The 21136-nt window shown below is 37.3% G+C and overlaps 1 protein-coding gene across 3 annotated transcripts in view; it reads right to left on the bottom strand.

The window, feature by feature from the left end:
* Positions 1 to 21136, bottom strand: part of SERGEF (secretion regulating guanine nucleotide exchange factor) — a 78072-nt gene that overhangs the window by 35094 nt on the left and 21842 nt on the right. For all 3 annotated transcript variants that reach the window (XM_063289390.1, XM_063289391.1, XM_063289392.1), the window contains exons 9-10: positions 18722 to 18888; positions 4346 to 4382 (exon numbers count right to left, since the gene is read on the bottom strand). In XM_063289390.1, coding sequence (XP_063145460.1) covers positions 4346 to 4382; positions 18722 to 18888 — 204 coding nt within the window. The remainder of the gene's footprint in view (positions 1 to 4345; positions 4383 to 18721; positions 18889 to 21136) is intronic.

Raw genomic sequence — 21136 nt, 5'->3', positions numbered from 1 at the left:
GCCTAGTAGCAATTGTCCCACCAGGGACCTGCCAGAAGCAAAACACCCACAAAGCAGAATTTGTGACAAAATTTGTTGATGCTTCTATCCCAGGAAAAATTGCCATTGATCTTCCACTAGCCACCAAGAGGGCTAAACAACCTGATGCTTGCTAAATATTTAAAAGAGTTGCTTTAACCAGGTAGGGTCCACTTCTGATCTACACTGTGAAACGCATAATCAGCTTAAACCTTCCTTCTAGCCACTTGCTGCAAAATCTCTCCCCAAGGGTTTAAACACATAATGTTTGAAAAAGAAAAACCTCAGCTGGTGACAATAGAGAGTTGTCTTTTAAAAACCCTATGCGGAAAATTTGGCAAAGCAAGTGGGAAGAGAAGCACCCTTCTATCTGTTCATGGTGGTCTCAGTTAAGGTTGGGCTGTCATCTGTTTATATTACTATAAACAAAAATCAGAAGACTAACTATGCACTACACTTTATATCTCACATTAGGTCATAAGGTAGGTTGTTTGTTTCATGCTTACTGTGATTTGCAAACAACTCATGAATAAATTATAGTTTAGGGCAGAAGCCTGCCATTTGGACTCAAGTTGTTTTCTTACTGACTGTAGGATTAAACACAATATGCAACACATGAAGACACTGTTTGTAATTTCCTGGATTTAAAAAAAACGTGTTGCCACACCCAAGCCTCATTCTAACCAATCTATAAGACAACTGCAGCGAGAAAGATTTTCTTTCACACCAGTCCAGATTACTGAAGGAACCTGCACTCAAGGGCAGAACTATATGATTTAGATCAGTGTTTCCCAATATGGGCTAGATATTTCCCAATATCTAGGTTTGTGGACTTCAACTCCCAGAATTCTCATCAACAGCTACACTGGCTGTGGAATTCTGAGATTTGAAGTCTACACAACTCAAAATTGTTAGGGCTGGAAAACAGTTATTTAGACCATACAACATTTGACTGTAACTACTGGTCAACAGGACAGTGAAAATTCCAGAAGTTGATTATGCATTTGATCACTGATCTGTATTCACACTATGCCAAGCCATTATTTTCTTACTGATGCTACATTGCCTATACCATAATGGCTAGATTCACACAAGACATGAAGTCACCATCAAATAAATTTAAGGATGTTCTCTGAACCCAGTAGTCTGAATTCATCCATTGAGCTCAGACAAGTCTAAAATGCATTTGATAATAGCTTTGTGATCTCAAATCTTCTAGCAAATCAGCTTTCTTAAATGGCCCTGAGAAGTAGTGTTATCAGAGGGGAGACCAGCTTTTCTCCAACCCATTTTTTTGATGTTATACATATTTTTAAATAAGCCTCTATATGAGGATCTCATCATTTCAGGGTAGGTGAATGCAGGGAAGCACTGTATAACAGGCCAAAGCACACAGTTTAATCTATCGTGATCAAACTCCTCAGCAATTTCCATCAACATCAGAAAATGTGAATTCAAGTATGTGACAGTAAGATCATCTCACTCATAAATGATGGACAGCACAAAACGTTTGCTACAGAGGGAAAAGCAGTGATTGGTCTATCTCTTATAACTAGCTGACAGTGATATATTGTCATTGTGCAGCCACTGACAAATTGGAGATGATGATGATTGAAAGCCAGAGATCTCTGGGCATTTTAAAATACCTGATTAACATTTGCATATGCATTTGGTTTACTTTAATTTTTCATCTCAGAAGCAGCTAGATATTTGGGTTCTGACAGCTAGATCTTCCAAAGCAGGACACATGTTGTTAATGCTCACTACCCTGTTTATAGGAGGCCACCATGTTAAATGACTTGGTTGATATCTAAATTGCAAGGCTTTTTGAGGTTAAAATGGGGTGGATGGGTGAAAGACTGATATATGCTATCTTGCGTTCCTGGGCGAAAGATGGAATACAAAACAGAATTTAAATTTGTTTTTTTGTTTTTTTGAGGAATTTATTAGCCACCTCTATCACTGAAGCAACTCTAGGCAACATACACAGTAATAAAGAATGTAAACAAAAGAATCCCTGTTAACCTTCCGGAAAGCCCTTAAAATGCGGTTTTTCCAGCAATCTTGGGGATACCAAGGGAAGCCTGTGAGGTGGTTGTATTATGTGAGGTGGTTGCATTAGGTGTATATATTATGTATTCTCCTGCAATCTTGGTTTTTCTATATTTTTACTTTTATTTGTACTTTAGTGTTTTAATGATGGTTATACTGTTTTAATTGTCACTGTGGTTATACGCCATTGGGTGAGATAGGTGGCTATATAAATTTGCTAAATAAATAAATAAGAAAACATCAATAACAATAATAAAAAACATAGCACACAATTTTGGGGAGCAATACCATATAATTAAGCTCAAAGAAAGGCCTAAATAACATCACAGCTAGGTTCACACAAAATACTAAACCATACATCTTGGTCATACCCTTTTATGACCAAATTTTGCTTAATGTGATGACCTGATTCACACATGCTAGGCAAACAGCCCAAACCTACCATTAATCTAGTCTAGAGCATTTCGCACACTGAGCCCATGCGATATCAGAAGAAAATGACAAAGGCACTAAAGAACCTTTCTAGCCTCTCTTCAGTTGTTAGGTGACTAATCACTCTCTCTCAGTAAAACCTATTCCCCAGGATTGAAGTAAGGTAAAACAAGGGAGGGGAGGTCCATGTACATTGCCTCAAGTTCTTGGAGAAAATACAAGCAAGCAAGCAAACAGGAAATAAATAGATGTAATTCTTAAACTGAAAAGTATTAAAGTGGCATTCTGACAGTTGCAGCGAGTGAATGATGCTGGGACAATATTAAATATGCAACATTTCTTTTTAATATACATTAATTACACTTAACATTACTATGTCCCATGTATTTCAATTTGGCAGCAACTCTGCAGGCATTTGTTCTGTGTTCAGAAAGAATGCAACAAGCATTTTACCCCAAAGCAAAAGATATTGTGAGCCGCCCAGAGTCATTGAGAGTCAGGCAGTAGTTTAATGAACTATTATTATTATTATAATTATAAATATAGAATACTATGCTTATTGGTACCTAAATAAACTATTTTTCAACTGTTTATATTTCAAAATCTCTGTAGGATCTGTTCTTTCATGATAATCTAATCAACCATAACATGCTAAGTTATAATAAAACTTACGTTCTTCAACGGAAAATTATTGTGTAACTAGTAAAGTCTCACTCTGTGAGAGAATCTCACTGAGTATGGAAGCAGATTTAGTATATTTGGGTTCTGTTTATTGTTAGATCCTGCATCTACATAAAATACATAAATTTGAAATGTGCATTTTTCATTGTAAACTGTAGCTCAGCAAAAATTCCAAAGATTTTGTTGTTTTGGCATTCACTACAAAACAATGGCATTGTGCAAATATCCATTTTTTTTCCTCTAGAGAGTTTCTTTTCTTTTATTCATTGGAGTTAGCAAATGTAAATATTAATGCTGCACATTTATATTGGTTTAACTCTGATTATCTGCTAAGATCCCCTGTACCTATATCAATTCTTCCTGACATAACTGCCTGCTGGTTATGTTTTATTTTGTACTGATATTTCTCACCTATTTATTATTCTTGTGTTTTGCTCAGTTTTCTTTTGTACAATTAAATTTAGCTGCTGCCTAGATCAGAATATATTATTATAATACAACTGAACAAGGACTTTGACAACAAGCAAATTGAACGGTTATATCTATCTCTTACTCAAGCAAATAAATCTCAGTGCCATGGTGATATAAATGCTAGACTTAATAAATAATATGTGGTTGTTAGGAAGAATTCCTGCTAAGTACCCTTTAAGCAAACTATGGTATGATTAGGACAGCAAGGAGAAAGAAGAAGGGGTTGTTAACATGCTACCATGCTGATCTTTCAGGAAGCTCATACAATGTAGTCTTAGTCAAAGCAGAATTTATCATGTATAATTGATAAAAGTAATACAAGGGCATGCTGTGCTTCCTTGCTGTACACAAATGCTCTGTGCTGGGTGAAAAGATCTCCCCACTATTAGAGCATTAAGTGGGGAATCACTGCAATTGCATGTATTGAAAACAACAAATTTTTGTGTGTGAGAAATTATTAATTGTATTATTTGAGATTTGCAACCCAAGCTTTGTTAAAGTTAGAATTTCACCAACAATTCGAATGGTCATGCTTAAGATTATATACATAAACAACAACATTCATTTTGTGACTGCAATTTTCATCTTGGTTTAGAATACATACCATGGCATACATTCTAAATAACCTGGCATACAGTTGGCATACAACTAAATGACTTCAGAGCATTTAACAGAAATTCATGCTACTTACCAACTATTGCTAGATTGTGCTCTGAACCACATGCCACCTGCAAAACAAGTGGTAAAATAATAGTAAACAGAAATACTAAACAGAATAATACATTTGGAATGCATAATTTAGTTATGCTATTTATGATAAAAATAAACTTGGTATTGAAAGGCATATTGCCTCTCATATTGGAGATGATATATAGCAGTTATATCACGGATAATCTAATCCTTTTTTGCAAAGAAATTCAATCTCAGGGGCAATACCGCACAATGTTTAAAGGAATATTTTCTTTTATCTGTCTACAATTTCTTTTCATTAAGTCCCAAAGGTGTCAGGTTGAAGGAGAATGGAGACAGTCCTTAACAATTTTGACTGCTACAATCAAGGGTACTGATAAGCAAGCAGTAATTGCCTCAGAAGTGAAGTATAACTACTGTAATAAAACTATTGATAAATATACATATCAAATCATGATAAATCTGCTTTATAATAGTGTTGGTAGCGCAAACAGCAGTGTCCTTAGTTCAGCGATAAGCAACCCACTCCTCCACCCCGACAACTCCTAGTGGTTATTTTTCAGTGCCAGTTAAAAAGAAAAATTTACAATGACATAAATTACAACTATATGCCCTCTTCACTGTTTAACAGGACTACAGCGAAGGAAGAAAATTGCTTGGAAGTTGCATCAGCTATGGGTTGAACTACAAATCTCATAATCGTCAGTGAACAGTGTATGTACAAATCTTTTAAATAAATAAATAATAAATAAAATATATGTTATGTGCTTTCCTTTTCACACAGCTAACTCAATCCCTTGTGAAGTTTCTCAGATTTGTCCTGAAAAATGATCTGCTACAAAAAGAAAGTAAGCCACTAAAATACTTGATGGATAGGGATGGGAAGAAAATGTCCCATATTCTGTTCTTTTCAGACAACATTACAGAAGTGCAGGAACATAAAATGTTATCTATATTGAAAAGGATAGGCTGTGAGAGTAATCAACATTTTATCAGATTTCCTGCCATTTTTCTTATTAAAGCACCTGATGGCAACCAGAGGAATTTCCATGCTCCTGTGGAAGGAAAAAGAATATTTAAAATACCTTGAGGGGATTAAAATGTTTTTAGTTTTGCTCCTGTGCTTATTTCATCTCAGCCTGCTGAACTTTTATGTCTAGCATAATCAGACATTCCTTGTTCTACATATTTCTCCTTAGAGCTACAAGCAAAAAATTTTAAACTTTAGCCTTGACACTGTGGTTTATTCTTTAATTTCCTTGCTCTCTCTTTTCTTCTCCAATCCTTTGCTATTTATTTCTTCTATTTCTCTGTCTACTGGCTAACCACCAAAAATATTTTTATTTCTTTTTTCACCCTGCACAGAGACAGGCATTTTAGAGGGATTCAAGAGAGAGGTAACCAATTCAAGAACTAAAGTAGATTTTATTTTCATCACAGAAAGAATGTGAGACATTCATGTCTCTTCAGCTGTCAAGAACCACTCTGTTGAAGGCAAGACATTTGCCCTGGGGTGCATCCTGCTGCCAGAAAGGCATGGGCTGCTCTGCACTTGAAAGAATGTGAAACTCTCATACTTTTCCTATAAGTAAAACAAAATAATCTACTCTTCTACAATGGTGTGCCTCTTAAATCCCTCTGAAAAAAACTGTCCAAGGTGACAGTATCTTACTTTTATCAGGAAGGGGAGGTGGTAGTGGTAGCAGTAGTAGTTATAGTTATTAATGTATGGAGGAGGTGGCAATCAAGTTTGCTTCATGTCCCATTTTCTTTTCCTTTTCAAAATTTAACATTACATCACATTAATGTTACCTCATATTATTAAGACAGTCACTGTTAGCTTGTTTGATACAATAAAACAATTAAAATATGATTACATATCATTCAATTTTAAGAGACCCAAACTTACAAGTTTTGGTCATCCTACGGAAACTCTGCATACAGGATGTTGACAAAAGATAGTTTACCCTAGAGCAGTGTTTCTCAACCGTAGCAACTTTAAGAGGTCTGGACTTCAACTCCCATGCTGGCTGGGGAATTCTGGGCGTTGAAGTCCAGACCTCTTAAAGTTGTCAAGGTTGAGAAACATTGCCCTAGAGCAACTGTTAAATGAGTACAGCAATTATAGTCTATTGGCTTCAAATCATATTTTAAATATGGTATGTACAGTGACACCTTTAAAACCTCTGCTTTTACTTTTGACAGCATCTACTTGACATCTTACTTGCATTGTCCTCTCTCTTTAGGCCAAGGTAGATCCTCTAATAGATGGATGTAATTATTCTGTCCGTGGTTTGGTTTACTGGACCCGCAAACAAAGATTCCATATAGAAAACTGCATGACATAAAACAGCTACTCAAACAAGCCTATTCTATGTGAAGTGTGACTGATGTATTACAGAATAGCCAAACTGGCCCAGAGGTGGGGAACAGCCAAGAGATTTCCTGTATTTGGGCAAAAAACAGTATCTCCCTAGCCAGAAACCTTAAAGAAATCACAGCTACTTTTAGATAAATTAGAATTTCTGATAGTTGTAGGCACAGACAAGCAATTGAGTTAATTCTGAGCATATGTGGAAATACTCACCCACTGAGAAATTCCCCTGATTGCAAAAGTTTAAAAGATGAGCAGGTTTTTAAAAAATTCAAATAACACCTTTCTCTCATGAATACACGCCAGTCTGTTTACAGATAATTCCTAACATAAGGCATAAAGATAAATATGGATTATGGTGAGATTTTAGCATGATTTTCATGCTTCGAAGCCCACTGCAGATTTATACTTTTGAGCAACCTTTTGAGTCCTGTTTTCCAAATCAGTTTCATAACAACCCCATCATGCCTAGACTGGCAGAGACCTGAGGATGATAGGGTGTAGTCCAAGAGGTCTAAAGGGCTCTAGGTTAGGACAGACTTCAAATTCTTTTAACTGTTTAAACACTGCTACCAACTTTTATAGATGCGACAAAGAAAACGGCAACATACATTCTTTTCTGTTCAACGTCAGGGGCCTGCCTTCTGGTGCCCATAATACCTGGCTTGCCAGCTGACACACTGAGCCAACATCCTACAGAAATTAGAGGGAGAGGGGGCATGGAGGAGGGTTGTTTGGTTTTGTTTTTAACTATCAGAAGCATGACAAAGAAAAAGAGAATAGATTCTTCATAATCCAAGCAACACCATTAAGAGCTATATTGTGGCAACACATCTCCATAATCTGCAGTGTCTGTGAAGCAGAACCCATATGGTGGAGGGGATGCACACACAATACACGTACAAAAGCAGCAGTTTCCATAGCAACCAAGCCACAGCAAAATGTATCAGGACAGCTCTTCACCATCTACCAATTACTGGCTAGCATTGTATGAATCAGCTGACACCTAGTGTCTGTTCTAAACACTCCTGTGTGGAACTCTTTCCAAGCACATTCCCGCAGGCTGTTAAAATCTCCTACTAAAAGACAAGGGAGCACTTGGTTTTTCAAGCCCCCCTCCCCCAAATGATCAAGCAGCTAGGAGATCTAACCAGCTGATAATCATTTCTGCATATCAGCCTTCCCCCAGCAGCTTGGTTCTTTTTAAAGCTACAGGAATGCCAAAAATTTTATAATTTATTCCACAGATGTACAAAACCACAACCAGCTTCTACCTGGAGGGTAATAGTATGAAATTGTGCAAAAGCTGGTAAGCTGAAATGCATCCAGACAATATGATCCTAAGCTTTGAACTGCAGAGTGAGCCGGAGCATGGGATTTACTTCTGAATAAACACAGAAAAAATTGCATTCTAAGGGTAAAGTAGCATAGACGAAATTGTATTTATTGGCATAGCCAGCTCCCCCTCCACCCACATCTGTTTTGAAGAGTTGAAAAATTATCTTCCCGCAAAAGAGAATAGAACAGAAAAGGGTGGGGGGGAAATCTTCACTTTCCCTTGTACTGAGATAAATGGGCATTTCAACAAATGAAAAACCAAATGGAAATAAAGAAGGTATCAAAACTGTTTCCCTTGCAAACTCAACAGAAGAAACATGTTTCAATCAGTACAGATTACACCAGTGTTTCTCAACCTTGCAACTTCAAGCTGTGTGGACTTCAACTCCCAGAATTCCCCAGCCAGCCATGAAGTCCATACAGTTTGAAGTTGCCAAGGTTGAGAAACACTGGATTACACAATCAGGCTGGTTTCATTTAAAAAAAAAAAGAAACTCCCCACCTGTTCGGGGGGAGATGGGTGGTGACAGAAATTTGAATAATTAATAGGTAGGTAGGTAGGTAGGTAGGTAGGTAGGTAGGTAGATAGATAGATAGATAGATAGATAGATAGATAGATAGATAGATAGATAGATAATATTAAAATTGGAGAAGACTCCAGAGAATTCCATGGACAGGCAAGAAAACAAAGCAATGGATCATTGAACAAATCAACCCAGAGTTCTCACTCAAGGCACAAATGACCAGGCTCAGATTATCCTACTTCAGACACATTATGCAAAAACCCAGCTCCCTGGAAAAGGCAGGGCCACAACTGGGGTGGGGGCAAGCAGGGCATGTGACCCAGGTGCCACGCTGGGGGGGTGCCAAAATGAGCACTGGGGGGGGTACCAAAATGGGCACAGAATCCAAGTTTGCCCCGGGTGACAAAGACCCTAGTTGCAGGCCTGGGAAAAGGTTCTAGTGCTGGGAATGGTGGAAGGAAAGAGAAGAAAAGGATGACCAACAGCAAGGTGGATGGACTCAGTTACGGTGGTGATGAGTGCACCATTGGAAGACCTGAAAGACCAGGTTAGGGATAGATCATCATGGAGAAAATCTACCTATGTGGTTGCTAGGAACTGAAAATGACTTGATGGTGCATAATCAATCAATCTATTATATTAAAATGTTACTAGCTTATTAGGAATGGCTGCATGAGGATTGTGGAGCACCATCCCTCTAGTAGTAACCTGCTGCATTCTTCCTCAAGCAACCCTCCTATTTAATTCAAATCTCTCCCAAAATAACATCAGCTTAGTAAGGTTGGGCTTACTGGAACATCCAAAGGAAGGCAGGAATATTTGTCAAAGAAATTGTCTCATTTCTATTTAACTTTTTATCAATAAATATAATGCAACAGATGGCTACTCACACACAAATGCATACAACCTTTTGGCTTAGGCAAAATTCTAACTCAGATATATCCTGATCATTTAATTCTGCTGCCAATCAAACAGGTTTGCAAAGAATAGTGAGCAATTTTCACTCCTTTTGCAAAAAAGAACACTGAGGATTAAACATGAAGATGGGAAGAAAGAACTTGGGGAAATCCAAATAGACAAAAGAGAGCTCTCTTTTAGTACTGTTACTAAATAACATAAATAAATGATACATTTATTTATTTTTTATCCCGCCTTTATTATTTTTATAAATAACTCAAGGCAGTGAAAATACCTAATACTCTTTCCTCCTCTTATTTTCCCCACAACAACCCTGTGAGTTGGGCTGAGAGAGAGTGACTGGCCCAAGGTCACCCAGTCAGCTTTCATGCCTAAGGCGGGACTAGAACTCACAGACTCCTGGTTTCTAGCCCAGCACCTTAACCACTAGACCAACTGGCTCATGATACTTAACAGAACAAAATTTGTATTTGTCAATGTGTCTTGGTCTACTGAGTTAATAAATAATGTAGCAGCATACTTAATGTTTGCTAAGTATGAATGCATATCTTGTCAAACAGCATTATTTGAAAGATCAAAAAAATGAACTTCAGTGTTTTGATAGGCCAACGCAATTATTAAACCTCACTAAGCTAAATCAAAAGCTTTTGCTTTTGGAGAAGTCTGTTACTTATATTTTAAAGCTTTGTTTCAAACAGATTTAGCGCTGCAATGGCCTATGGCACTTTTTGTATTTATAACAGCTTTAAAAAGTAAATCAATAAAGGTTAGTAGCCTACAAAACATTTTAGCCTCCTGGAGGCTTGTAAAGAAGTAACGAAGCATTCTGTAATATTTTCCCTGTCATTTAGATGTCCTCACAAACCAAAACTATCCTGTCTTAATTCAGAGGAGAGTAAGCCTGCATTTCCAGTTCAGTTTCCCTAGGAACAGTTTCTTAACCCAGGAGTTCCAGCATTCTTTCCACACTCCTTCCCTATCCGTCTCAACTTACCCTTTCCATCCTCATACCATGAGTGAGTTCAGATGGGAAATTTGTAGTGTTAGCAGCCTCATATAGAAATGCTCCAAGACAATACAGGTAGTCCTCATTTAGTGACCACAATTGGGACCAGCAACTAGGTTATTAATTGAAGAGGTTGCTAAGTGAAACCACAACTGTGCTTATGACCTTACTTCAGCTTTACAAACTTGCGAAGGTCGTAAATGCAAGGATCAGTCATAAGTTACTTTTTCATCACCGTCATAAGTTGAACAGTCGCTAAACAAGGCAGTCACTAAACGAGGACTAGCAGTACTGCCTAGAAACCACATGGCACGGTTGAAGAAAAAAAGTGCTCATCTCAAATTTCCAATTCTGAGATCAAATTATTCATTTTAATTACAGACCATGAATAATTCCAAGCTTTTTATGGAATAGTAGAGAGAATAGTTCTTGCTATTAGTCAAAGATCTAGAAGTAGAGATCAAGGCTAGGTACAACTGTGCAAGTATATTTCCAGTGACCTTTTGTTGGCCATGTTTCAATTGCCAAAACAAAACTGAGGTGCAGCAAGGTGCTAAGAAATATACAGATCATATAAAGTGTTGCAATTGTGATAGAAATTGCTGACAGAAACATTTGATGGACTCATTTTGCTGTCCATGATGCTACAAGCTAATTAGAATCATTACATTGCAATTTGTAAACGTGTCCACTGCTGGAAATAACTAAGAAATACAAAGAGCGTAAGACGTCGGTGGCCAGCTCTTTAATTTTAAGAAATCTTTGTGCATGCATGAGTGCTTGCTTGTTTGCTTGAAGTGGGATCTCTTCTTCCTCATTCTTCCTGTATAACACAATGCTGTGTTACAATTTGACCAATGTGTGGTCGGTTGATCATTTTTCCAAGAAAAAGGAAGACAGAGTGGTAAATACCATTGCAAGTGAGCAAGCATAAGGTTTGGGTTTTTTTAAGAAAAAGAAAAAGTGCATTGGGGAGAGAAGCCGAGACGTCCTTCCCCACTTCGTGAATCTTTTGCTGTAGGCCCAAAATCCAGAAAACAGACTGCTTTTGCAGGAATTAAAGAACCTCATGGGCAGAAGAGGAAGAACTTGGCTCACTCTTAATATGACTTCAGTCAAGATAGAAATAAGAACAAAAACTGGTAATTAACACTCTCTTCCCATAACAAACTATATTATAAGACATGACAAGTTGAAAACAGTGGGGGAAATATTTATTTAGTAGGGCAGTGCAAAGCTTCAGAAGGGTGCCCCCATTTTAATCAGCATTTCTGCAAAGCAGTCCTTCTAAGATGTTTCGTGAAACTGTGTGTCTCTCCCTCACACTTTTTTTTTTAAAAAGGAAGGTTAGGCAGCCTTACTACTTCTATTTGTTTCTACTAAGGTTTTATTTGAGTTCACATAGAATGTTCCTGTCCTTGTTTCCTTATATTGTATATACTGTTGCTTTGCATATGTTGGAACAATTGTTGCTTTAGTCATATTTCATTTCTATCTCCATCATATATACTGAACTATTGCTTACTCAATCCAAATAAAAATGCAAGTCCATTATCTACCGTACATACTTCAAATGTTCCTGGATCAGCCTTCCCCAAACCAGGGTCCTGCATATGCGCTGGATTACAACCCCCATAATTCTAGGTAAGCATGGTCACTATCAACAAGGACTGGGAATTATGTGAGTTCAAATCTAACATTTCTAGAAAAAACAGGATTGAGGAAGGTAGTCCTAGGTTGAATATCTAGATTAAAATCCACCTCATGCATTGTTGCAATAATTGGAGACTTAACCTTTGTGTTATATACATTGTGATGCTCAATACAAATACTCCTCCTGCCTAAGTATTTATGTATGAAGTTGTACTGGCTTCATATAGAAGGAATGAAAGACTGTTCTTCAAAGCACTATAGGTAAGTCTTATAGGGCATTAAATTGAATCTATGCAAAACGGTCATTGCTACATTCACTTGCCAGTCACCAGCTGAAAGACACATTATGGCAAACTCTTAGCAGTTTTTCCCAGTGTACTTAGTAAGACAGTGCCATGCTGTGGACAGTCCCACTTCCATGCTGTTACACTCTGCAGTCTCTTGCAGGTACAGGGATCATGTTTTCTGACCCAGTTTCCTCACCGATCTCTACTTAGCAGTATGCTAGAGATGCTTCTAGCATGCCAATTGGGGGCTGCAGCCTGCAGTGCAGTTTGTTGTGGCACATTCACAGTTCTGAATTCTTAAAAAAAAATCAGTGGAAAAGTACTGGACCTGCTAAGCCTAGCTGAGCTAAAGCCACTTTCATACATCTGTTTCATATACCTTTTCATGTTTGTGCTGTCAGCAAACAGAACTTTTTAAAGCTATGTTTGTGACAGAGAGGCTGTTAGAATTCAGATGTCTCTCTTCTGCTCATGAATAGTGAAAAAAATTCATTAGTCTATAAGCCTGAATATATCTGTTTGGACTGGCTAATGTAGTATAACATCCAGTATAAGGAAGACATTTCTTTTATGCTTGCTTGCTTGATACTATGTGTGTTCCTTTGAGTCAGCTTTTTGACTCCTGACAACTGCCTGGACAAATCCCTGCAGTTTTATTGCCAAGGTTTTTCAGAAGTGGTTGGCCCTTGCCTTCTTCTTCCCAGGACTGAGAAAGAGTGACTGGCCTAAGGTCACCCAGCAGGTTTCATGACTAAGGCAGGACTAGAACTCACGGTCTCCCAGTTTCTAGCCTGATGTCTACACCAAACTGGCTTGATATTATACCAGGTAAAAAAATAAAACCCTATTCCACCTCAGCTAGCAAAATCAAGAGCTATGAGGCAGTGGAATGAAAAAATATATCCAAGAGAAATACCTGCACATATAGCTGAGATCATTTTGCCCCAAAGAGGTGTTAATGTTTAACTAAGGTTGCTATTATATTATCCTCTCTTCACCATAGTATGCTAAAATTCAGCCGCTACTTGAAATTATCAAGATCTGTTGAGGATAAAATAATTTGTACTGGGACCAGATAAAAGGAATCTTTGGGAGGATCAAGACACAATGAATATTTAGAACCTGATTAAAAAAAAATAGAGATTCATACAAACAGGTGGAATAATCTAAAATTTAAATGGATACTCAGAAAAAAAATTAAATATAGGGACAATGACAAGCAAAGTAATGTTATGAAGGAGAGATAAGGTACAGCTTTGCACATCTGTGTCCTACAAAACATAAAATATTTGAATTATCAAAAAACAAAGAAGACACACAACAAGCTCTCCTCTGAAAACTATACTGTCACTATTTCAGGTAAATATGAGAGGTTTCCAAGTGAGGTTCTATGGTGAACTAGACATCTCAGAAGGAGCAGATATAGCACTGCAGCAGTGAACAGTGGCCAGTGAAGATTTCTGGCTGGCAAAGTCTTCCCGGATAAAGGAGAGACCAGAGGTTGCCCACCTACACCCGGACCGCTGCTCCTCATGAGAAGACTGCGGGATGGAAGTCTTGTGGGGTTTTTTCATGCGTAGAATGTTGATTGTCTGACATCAAACAGAAAAGGCAATTGGCAGAATTTACAAAACAAGGAGATTAGTGTAACATGAGATTGACTGTGTCATTACAACTACGGAAAGACAGATTGGACTAAAGCCTTAAGAGAACAGAAAAGGCGAAAGAGGGGGAAAATGGAGAAGCCTGCCTTTTACTTTCAACTTCGTAACTGATTTATTTTTGGATTCTAAATAAAAGAATGGCGACCACCAGAACAGCTGGAAGGCTTGGTGATGGAAGGAGAGGTTCGTTGGAGCAATGGACAGACAAGGAGATTACTCCAGAAACATTACAAAAGGCGTTTGAAGAGATGGAGAAGTGGGTATCTGAATCTGTCAAATCTATTAAAAGTGAGTTGGTTGCTTTTGAAGTGAGGATGGAAGAAAAGGTTGTAAAGATGAAACAGGAGATGAAAGAAGAAGTTATAAAAAAATTGAAGAATCTTATAGGACAACTTACAGGAGAAGTTACACAAATTAATGACAAAGTGGAAATTTTAGAAAGTAAAACAGAAATAATAATCAGAGAGATGGAAAAGGACTAGACAATCTGGCATTACTGGAATTGAGAGAAAAAGAATTTTGCTTGAGACTTAGAGGAGTTCCAGAGGATCCTGGAAAAGACACCAGAGAAAAGGTTATTCAATCTTTAACAAACTTTTTGGAATGGAATAAAGATGATATGGAGGCAGAAATTGACAAAATTTATAGAGTTAACACATGATTTGCAAAATTAAGAAATATACCAAGGGATATTCTTGTGCACTTTGTCAGGAAGAAGACTATTGCATCTTCTATTTGCAGCAGCATTTTACTATCAAACTGAATATCAATAATGCAGATATGATTATACTTAAAGAAATTTTGATCAGAATATTAAGCAAATGAAGGTTTTTTTTAACTGACAAGCTCAGAGAGAAAAAGATACCATTTTGATGGGATAGCGAGACTACTATATACACAAAAATGGAAAGACCACAATGGAGGAATGGTTGGTGAAGATGATGGAACTGGCAGAGATGGTAAAATTAACTTGTTTGCTTAGAGAAAGATCAACTATTACATTTATTAGTGACTGGAAACCCCTTACGGACCTTTTGCTGAAAAAAGAAATGAAGTTGTGATTTATGGGTTTGACAATTAGAAAGGATAGCTTATGGAAGAAGGAAAGTATGATGTAACCTTAGAGAAAGTAGGTAAAATATAAATGCAGTTATAACCACTGTCAGAAAGACCAGAAGCCACTTCTTTATAATCTTTTCTTTTCTTTCTTTTTCTTTTTCTATTTTCTTTTCATTTTTTCTTTTATTTTCTATCCTACCTTCATTATTTCTATAAATAACTCAAGATGGCGAACGTATCTAATACTCCTTCCTCCTCCTATTTTCCCCACAACAACAACCCTGTGAGGTGGGTTGAGCTGAGAGAGAGTGACTGGCCCAAGGTCACCCAGCTGGCTTTCATGCCTAAGGTGGGACTAGAACTCTCAGTCTCCTGGATTCTAGCCCATTTTGCCATTGCCTTCCCCAGTCATAATTACCTTCCCCCCAGCAAGCTGGGTACTCATTTTACTGACCTCAGAAGGATGGAAGGCTGAGTCGACCTGAGCCGGCTACCTGAGAATCCAGCTTCCGCCAAGATGGAACTCAGGTCATGGGGAGAGTTTAGGTTGCAGTACTGCCGCCTACCACTCTGCGCCACACGAGGCTTCTAGACAGTTATTCTTCCTTGTTTTCTCTGTTCCTTTTCTAATATTTGTATTGCTTTTATCTTGTTAAAAATTTCTTCAACAAAATTACAGTAAATATGAATGACAACTTGGACTTATCTTTTACTTGGAAGAACAATTAATTTGTTCTTTTAATCAACAAAAGCTTTAATAATCAGATTGTCATTCTACCAATTTCAATGAAATAGGTAACAACGTACAATTCTTTTATGAAACAAGATTTCAACTTTCACCATGCAGTCATCAGGAGTCAATCCTCACATAATTAAACTTTTTAGCGCTACTGCAACAAGAGCTTGTTAGCAGATTTCTAATAAGGGGAGTTGTCAAGCAATTACATGTACTAGAAAAGAAAAGGCTAATTCCTGTATGTTGGAAACCACTCAGATCTCCAGATGATGTGCCATCAGCTTCTAAAATAATATCTCCCTCTCTGATCAACAAGTGATTCCTAGGCCAAAACAAGTGAACTTAGAATGGCATGTGGTTAATCAAATAGGACAGGGTCAAGGAATAACTCCAGGTTTCAAGGATGTCCTAAATAGCAGACAGATACAGGTAGTCTTCACTTACCGACCGGCCATTTAAAGGCCGTTTGAAGTTACAATCGTACCCCAAAAGTAGATTTCCAACTGGGGCCCAAAATTATGAACCTCACAAGGCCTCCACGATCACGTGACCCAGATTCGGCCACCCCGAAAGCAGTGGCCATTTTGGGTCACATGACCACCCTTTGGTACCAGGAAGTCCTCCAGGCTTACAATGCTGGATTTCTGAGGCAGCAGACCCAGTCACATGGTTGCACTACTTCCTGTGATTTAGCAGCCAGCAGAAGGAGCCTTGTGTGTGCCTTATAGTACTGTACAGGAAAGGTAAGTACTTTTTCCATGCAGTACTCTACTTATGCTTGCTTTCAATTTTTCCCAGTTTTTGTTCAACTTAAGTAGAGATTTGTATGGTGCCATGCAGGTTCCATCCTCTGCCTGTCTAACTTTTAATTATATTTAACAATATGAATGTTGGTTTTGTTTATTCGTTTAGTCGCTTTTGTTGTCAGCTTCTCCGAACTACATTTTGCTTTTGTTTATGCGTTAATAAATTATTATTCAGAAAAAAATACTACACAGTAAAACAGGAATAAAACGCTTATGTTCTAACATGGAAAAATAATTATGATGTATTGTGGATGTCTTTAAAGTTAAATCTCTTTATCTAAAGAGACTTAACTCCAAGTAATTCTGCTTTGACATTCTAAGCATGAAATCAATATAGTTAAAGATTGCCTATTGCCAGCCTATCTTCACATCACAAGGTACACAACCAAGAGTCACCTTTGGGTCTCACTATTAAGGAAAAAATTTGGAATGAGATATGTGGAAAACAACAGCTTATGACAGCTTCTACAAAACCGAAAAAGGTAGCAATAAAAGCAGTCAACTAGATGGTACTATACACAGTAAAGTTCAAGTGAAGTGCTTCCACATACCAAATAATCTCTGACACTCTAACTTGCATAACTGGATGGAAGTCTTAGAGCTAGAAGCATTTAAACCATATTGAAATCAACACTTTGCAAGCCTGAAACTCTCTCTTTCATGCCAGACCTGCAACTGGTACAGTTATTTACCTTTTCCAAAATTACTTAATTTGACACAAATTTCCCGCTAGATTTTCAGAAATAAACTTTGTAATTTCTGCTTTAAATTAGGGAGTCATCAAGCAAAATGAGGAAAGTGTGGAAAGTGGGAACTCCAATTAGATGAAGGTTAGGGGTAAGGTACCAGAGGGAAAATGGAGATAACTTCTTTTTATCCATGCATCCAACAGTAAACAGACAATATGCAAGTAGATTTGGTATCTAGAATGCTTACCTTAGAGCTTTATATGAAGTTGATGTTCTTACTAATCAGGAATGGAGCTCTATGTCGCTTAACATAATTCAAGCTGCTATGGGACTCCTAATCTAGTGCTTCCCTAACATGCTGAGACTGCAACTTCCACAGTACTTTGATCACATCAGCTGCCAATTCTCAAACCGCAGTCCCAGAAAGATGGTCATGGGGAAAGGCTGGCCTAGGCTTTCTTCTTACATTCTTAGAAGGGTGAGAATTTTGGGCAGCTAGTATGGTAAAAGAATCAGCTCCATTTACATGGTTCATACCTGATTATATTTGGCCTTTCTAAAGCATTAGAGATCTATTCATAACTGTATGCTCAAAACACGGCAACTTGACCTGCCAAAACTGTAAAGACTGTAATTAACAATACACTAAAATAAAAAACAAGTGACTTCAATAAAATTCAACACTTTTTAAAACATGAATTTTTGTGCTGAAAATTTGTCCACTGTGTTTCTGTTAATTAGAAAAGAGGCTTTTCTTTTCCTGGTTGTTTCTCAGAGATTATTTCTACAATTACTAACACAGAGGTGGAAGATAGCAATCTGCCACCATTTTTTGTCAGACTGTGCCACTTCCTTCTGGTATATATAACCTGAGAGGTACATATGTCTCTTGCATTCTATCAAATATAGATAGAAAACAAATATCTATGATTTTTTTAGAAAGAAATGGAACAACTTGCTAGTATGAACTCCATCATATTAGGGTGGTAATAATGAATGAAGATCATTAAAGCCAGTTTTTCACAATTCAGATACATTGTACAAAATAACTTACATTTTATAAAGAATTATCTACAAAACAAGTATGTATTAGAGACTATTGTGTTTTAAAAAAGCAAATACCAGGCAAATACCACCACATTTTGATTTACTTTCAGTTTTCACAAACTAAATAATTGGCAGAATATTGGGCAGAATATAGTAAGTAAATGCATGCAATATTGATTTGATGGATTGAGACAGTACTGTATCCCTTGGGCCAGAGGTACCATTCAGATTAGGAATAGACGGTCTAAGCTGACAACATGCATAGTTTTTCCTTACTTCAGATGCACCAGCGAGTCTGGGTACTATAGCAGGAGCATAAGATGGCTCTTTCAAATGATGCTCTGTTGACCTCTTTCCATCCTGGCTCTGTCCTTCATATAGTATCCCACTTCTTCCAAGTTGACCATAGTCTCCTCTACCCCACGTGAAGATTTTCCCTGTCTCTAAATATCAATATCATAATTGCACAGTGTTAGTTCTTGAACTTAGATAAAACCATAATAAAAATTCTTAAGCTGAGCAAGATTGGAATACATCACATTAGCTTTCCTTTTTATTAAATATTTCCTTCTCCTCAGTTTACATATTTTCCACACAATGAATTCAGGGGCTGAATTCATAAAATGTACTAACCATTAATGGGGTTGCCTGGTTTTGGCTTAGTATATTCTATGAATTCAGCCATGGTGATTTGTTGAGCATGGTTCCTTTTGTTTGTTATATTTATATTCCACATTTCTTCCAGGAGCAAAAGGCAGGATATATTATGTACACTCTTCAAATTTTATTCTCACAGCAACTTTGATGAGTAGGTTATGCTGAGAAATAATTACTGCCCCCAGAGCATCCAGGGACCTCGTTTTGAATGTTTGCATAGTTATATTGTCTAGCAATATAACTATGCAAACATTCTGGTTTATGACTTAACACAGGGGTGGCAAGTTATAAGCTGCAGCTCATATCCATTTTCAGTCCTCAGAGTCTTCAGGATGGTCACCATCATGTCCCCTGCAGCCTCCAAAAAAGAAAAGGGAAAAGGAACTACCCTCCTAGCAGAACAAAATCTTTTCTGACTTAGTGCAATGTGTGAACTTAGCTTATTAGAGTTTAGTCCAACAACTATAGTTTAGCACGATCTATGAAATCAGCCATAAACTGAATTACAAAAACATCTGTATGGTCAAATATCATGCACACATCACTTTCAAGATGAAGAGATGCCCATACCCAAAGCCACCATCCAAAATTCAAGACCCTAATACAGAGACTTCCTTCCCATTTTTCTTAATCTCATGACAATCTATCTGTGATTTCAGCCTTCAGGAATCATCAGGAGCAGATCTTAAGTTTGTGAATATTTTAGCTTACTTCTCACCAGCTCTCCTGATCTCTTGTGAGAGGCAATGAGTCAAGAAACCTTCCTACATATGGATAAAATACTCAATTAACATTTTTTCCAATTCTACCAGGAAGTCACAGGTCTACCACATTAGCCATAGCTTTGTCCTATTTAAAATTCTTGATGCACCTTTTCCTTTGAAACTTTTGATAGTCATAACTAAATGCTGACTGCAGTCTAATTTTAGTGGTTTAATTATAAACAAATCTAATATCATTACCATTACAAACTTAATTGCAGCTCTCAAGATACAAGTCAAGTCTTGATTTCCAGCTTAATAGAGCTCTTAAAAAAAACAAGGGACCTGAGATATGCTTTATATTTGACCAAAGATATATGAACTGGGGAGATCACCTCTAGGATACCCCAACTTCCATGTTTCCAGTACTAATCTGATTTTAGATTTTCAGATCAGCTTTTACAACCACTGGCAAAAATGACTATTAAAGAGCTTTTATCTGAAGAAAGAAAAGTTGTTCTATTTACAAAGAAAGTTGGTTCTATCCGTATTTTTATTTTGTACTGTGAACTATTCCTTAGTTACACATGATTGTTCCTTGCTATTATTATTTAGTTTACACTGGCACTTGTTCATTCCATGAGCAAGACAGGTGTGTCCTGAGCAATACAAAGAAACACCACTTATGTTTAAAATGCGAGTACTCATTCTTAATTTCCACTTTGGAAAGTACTCATTAATAACTTGCACTTGCATAAGACAATTGTTTCTATTACCACTTCCACTGCTATTTCATATTGTTTTACATTGTAATTTGATCCTTCTTTATTACATTTGATATTAGGAATTGAATAGTGTATTTTCTCCCTTGGACTTTGGTCCCTTTTATGATTGAGCATCTCCTTTTTCTTAATATGTGTACAGTTAAGAAGAGGACTGTGTCCAGTTGCAGCCACCAATTCTGCCCCCATATTACCTAAAAGAGTTTATACAGTACATATACTCCTACACCTTTCCCACAACATCAGGGACTCTACTAAGTTAATTGTATACTGAATGTATTTGAGCTGTTTCAAGCTTTCATTCTGATCAGATAATTTCTTCAAGAGGAAGGGAGTTATGCAGGCTGGCTGCATCCCTTCGATTCCCAAATGGGAATTTGACTAGCATGGCTTGAAGTTGGGTTCTGCATGTATTCAGAGGAACTTTCTGCACAATCAAGGATCTTGTTTAATCACTTATTGATTTATGCTCTCATATATTTCAATTTTATATAAAGTACCTGCTGTAACTTAGAGGTAAAGGGATGTCAATTTCTGGAGACTCCATGGAC

Source organism: Candoia aspera, chromosome 1 (assembly GCF_035149785.1).
Source record: "Candoia aspera isolate rCanAsp1 chromosome 1, rCanAsp1.hap2, whole genome shotgun sequence".
Taxonomy (NCBI): Eukaryota; Metazoa; Chordata; class Lepidosauria; order Squamata; family Boidae; genus Candoia; species Candoia aspera.
Note: the sequence above shows the minus strand (reverse complement) of the source record. Positions and strands in the feature narration are given on the sequence as shown.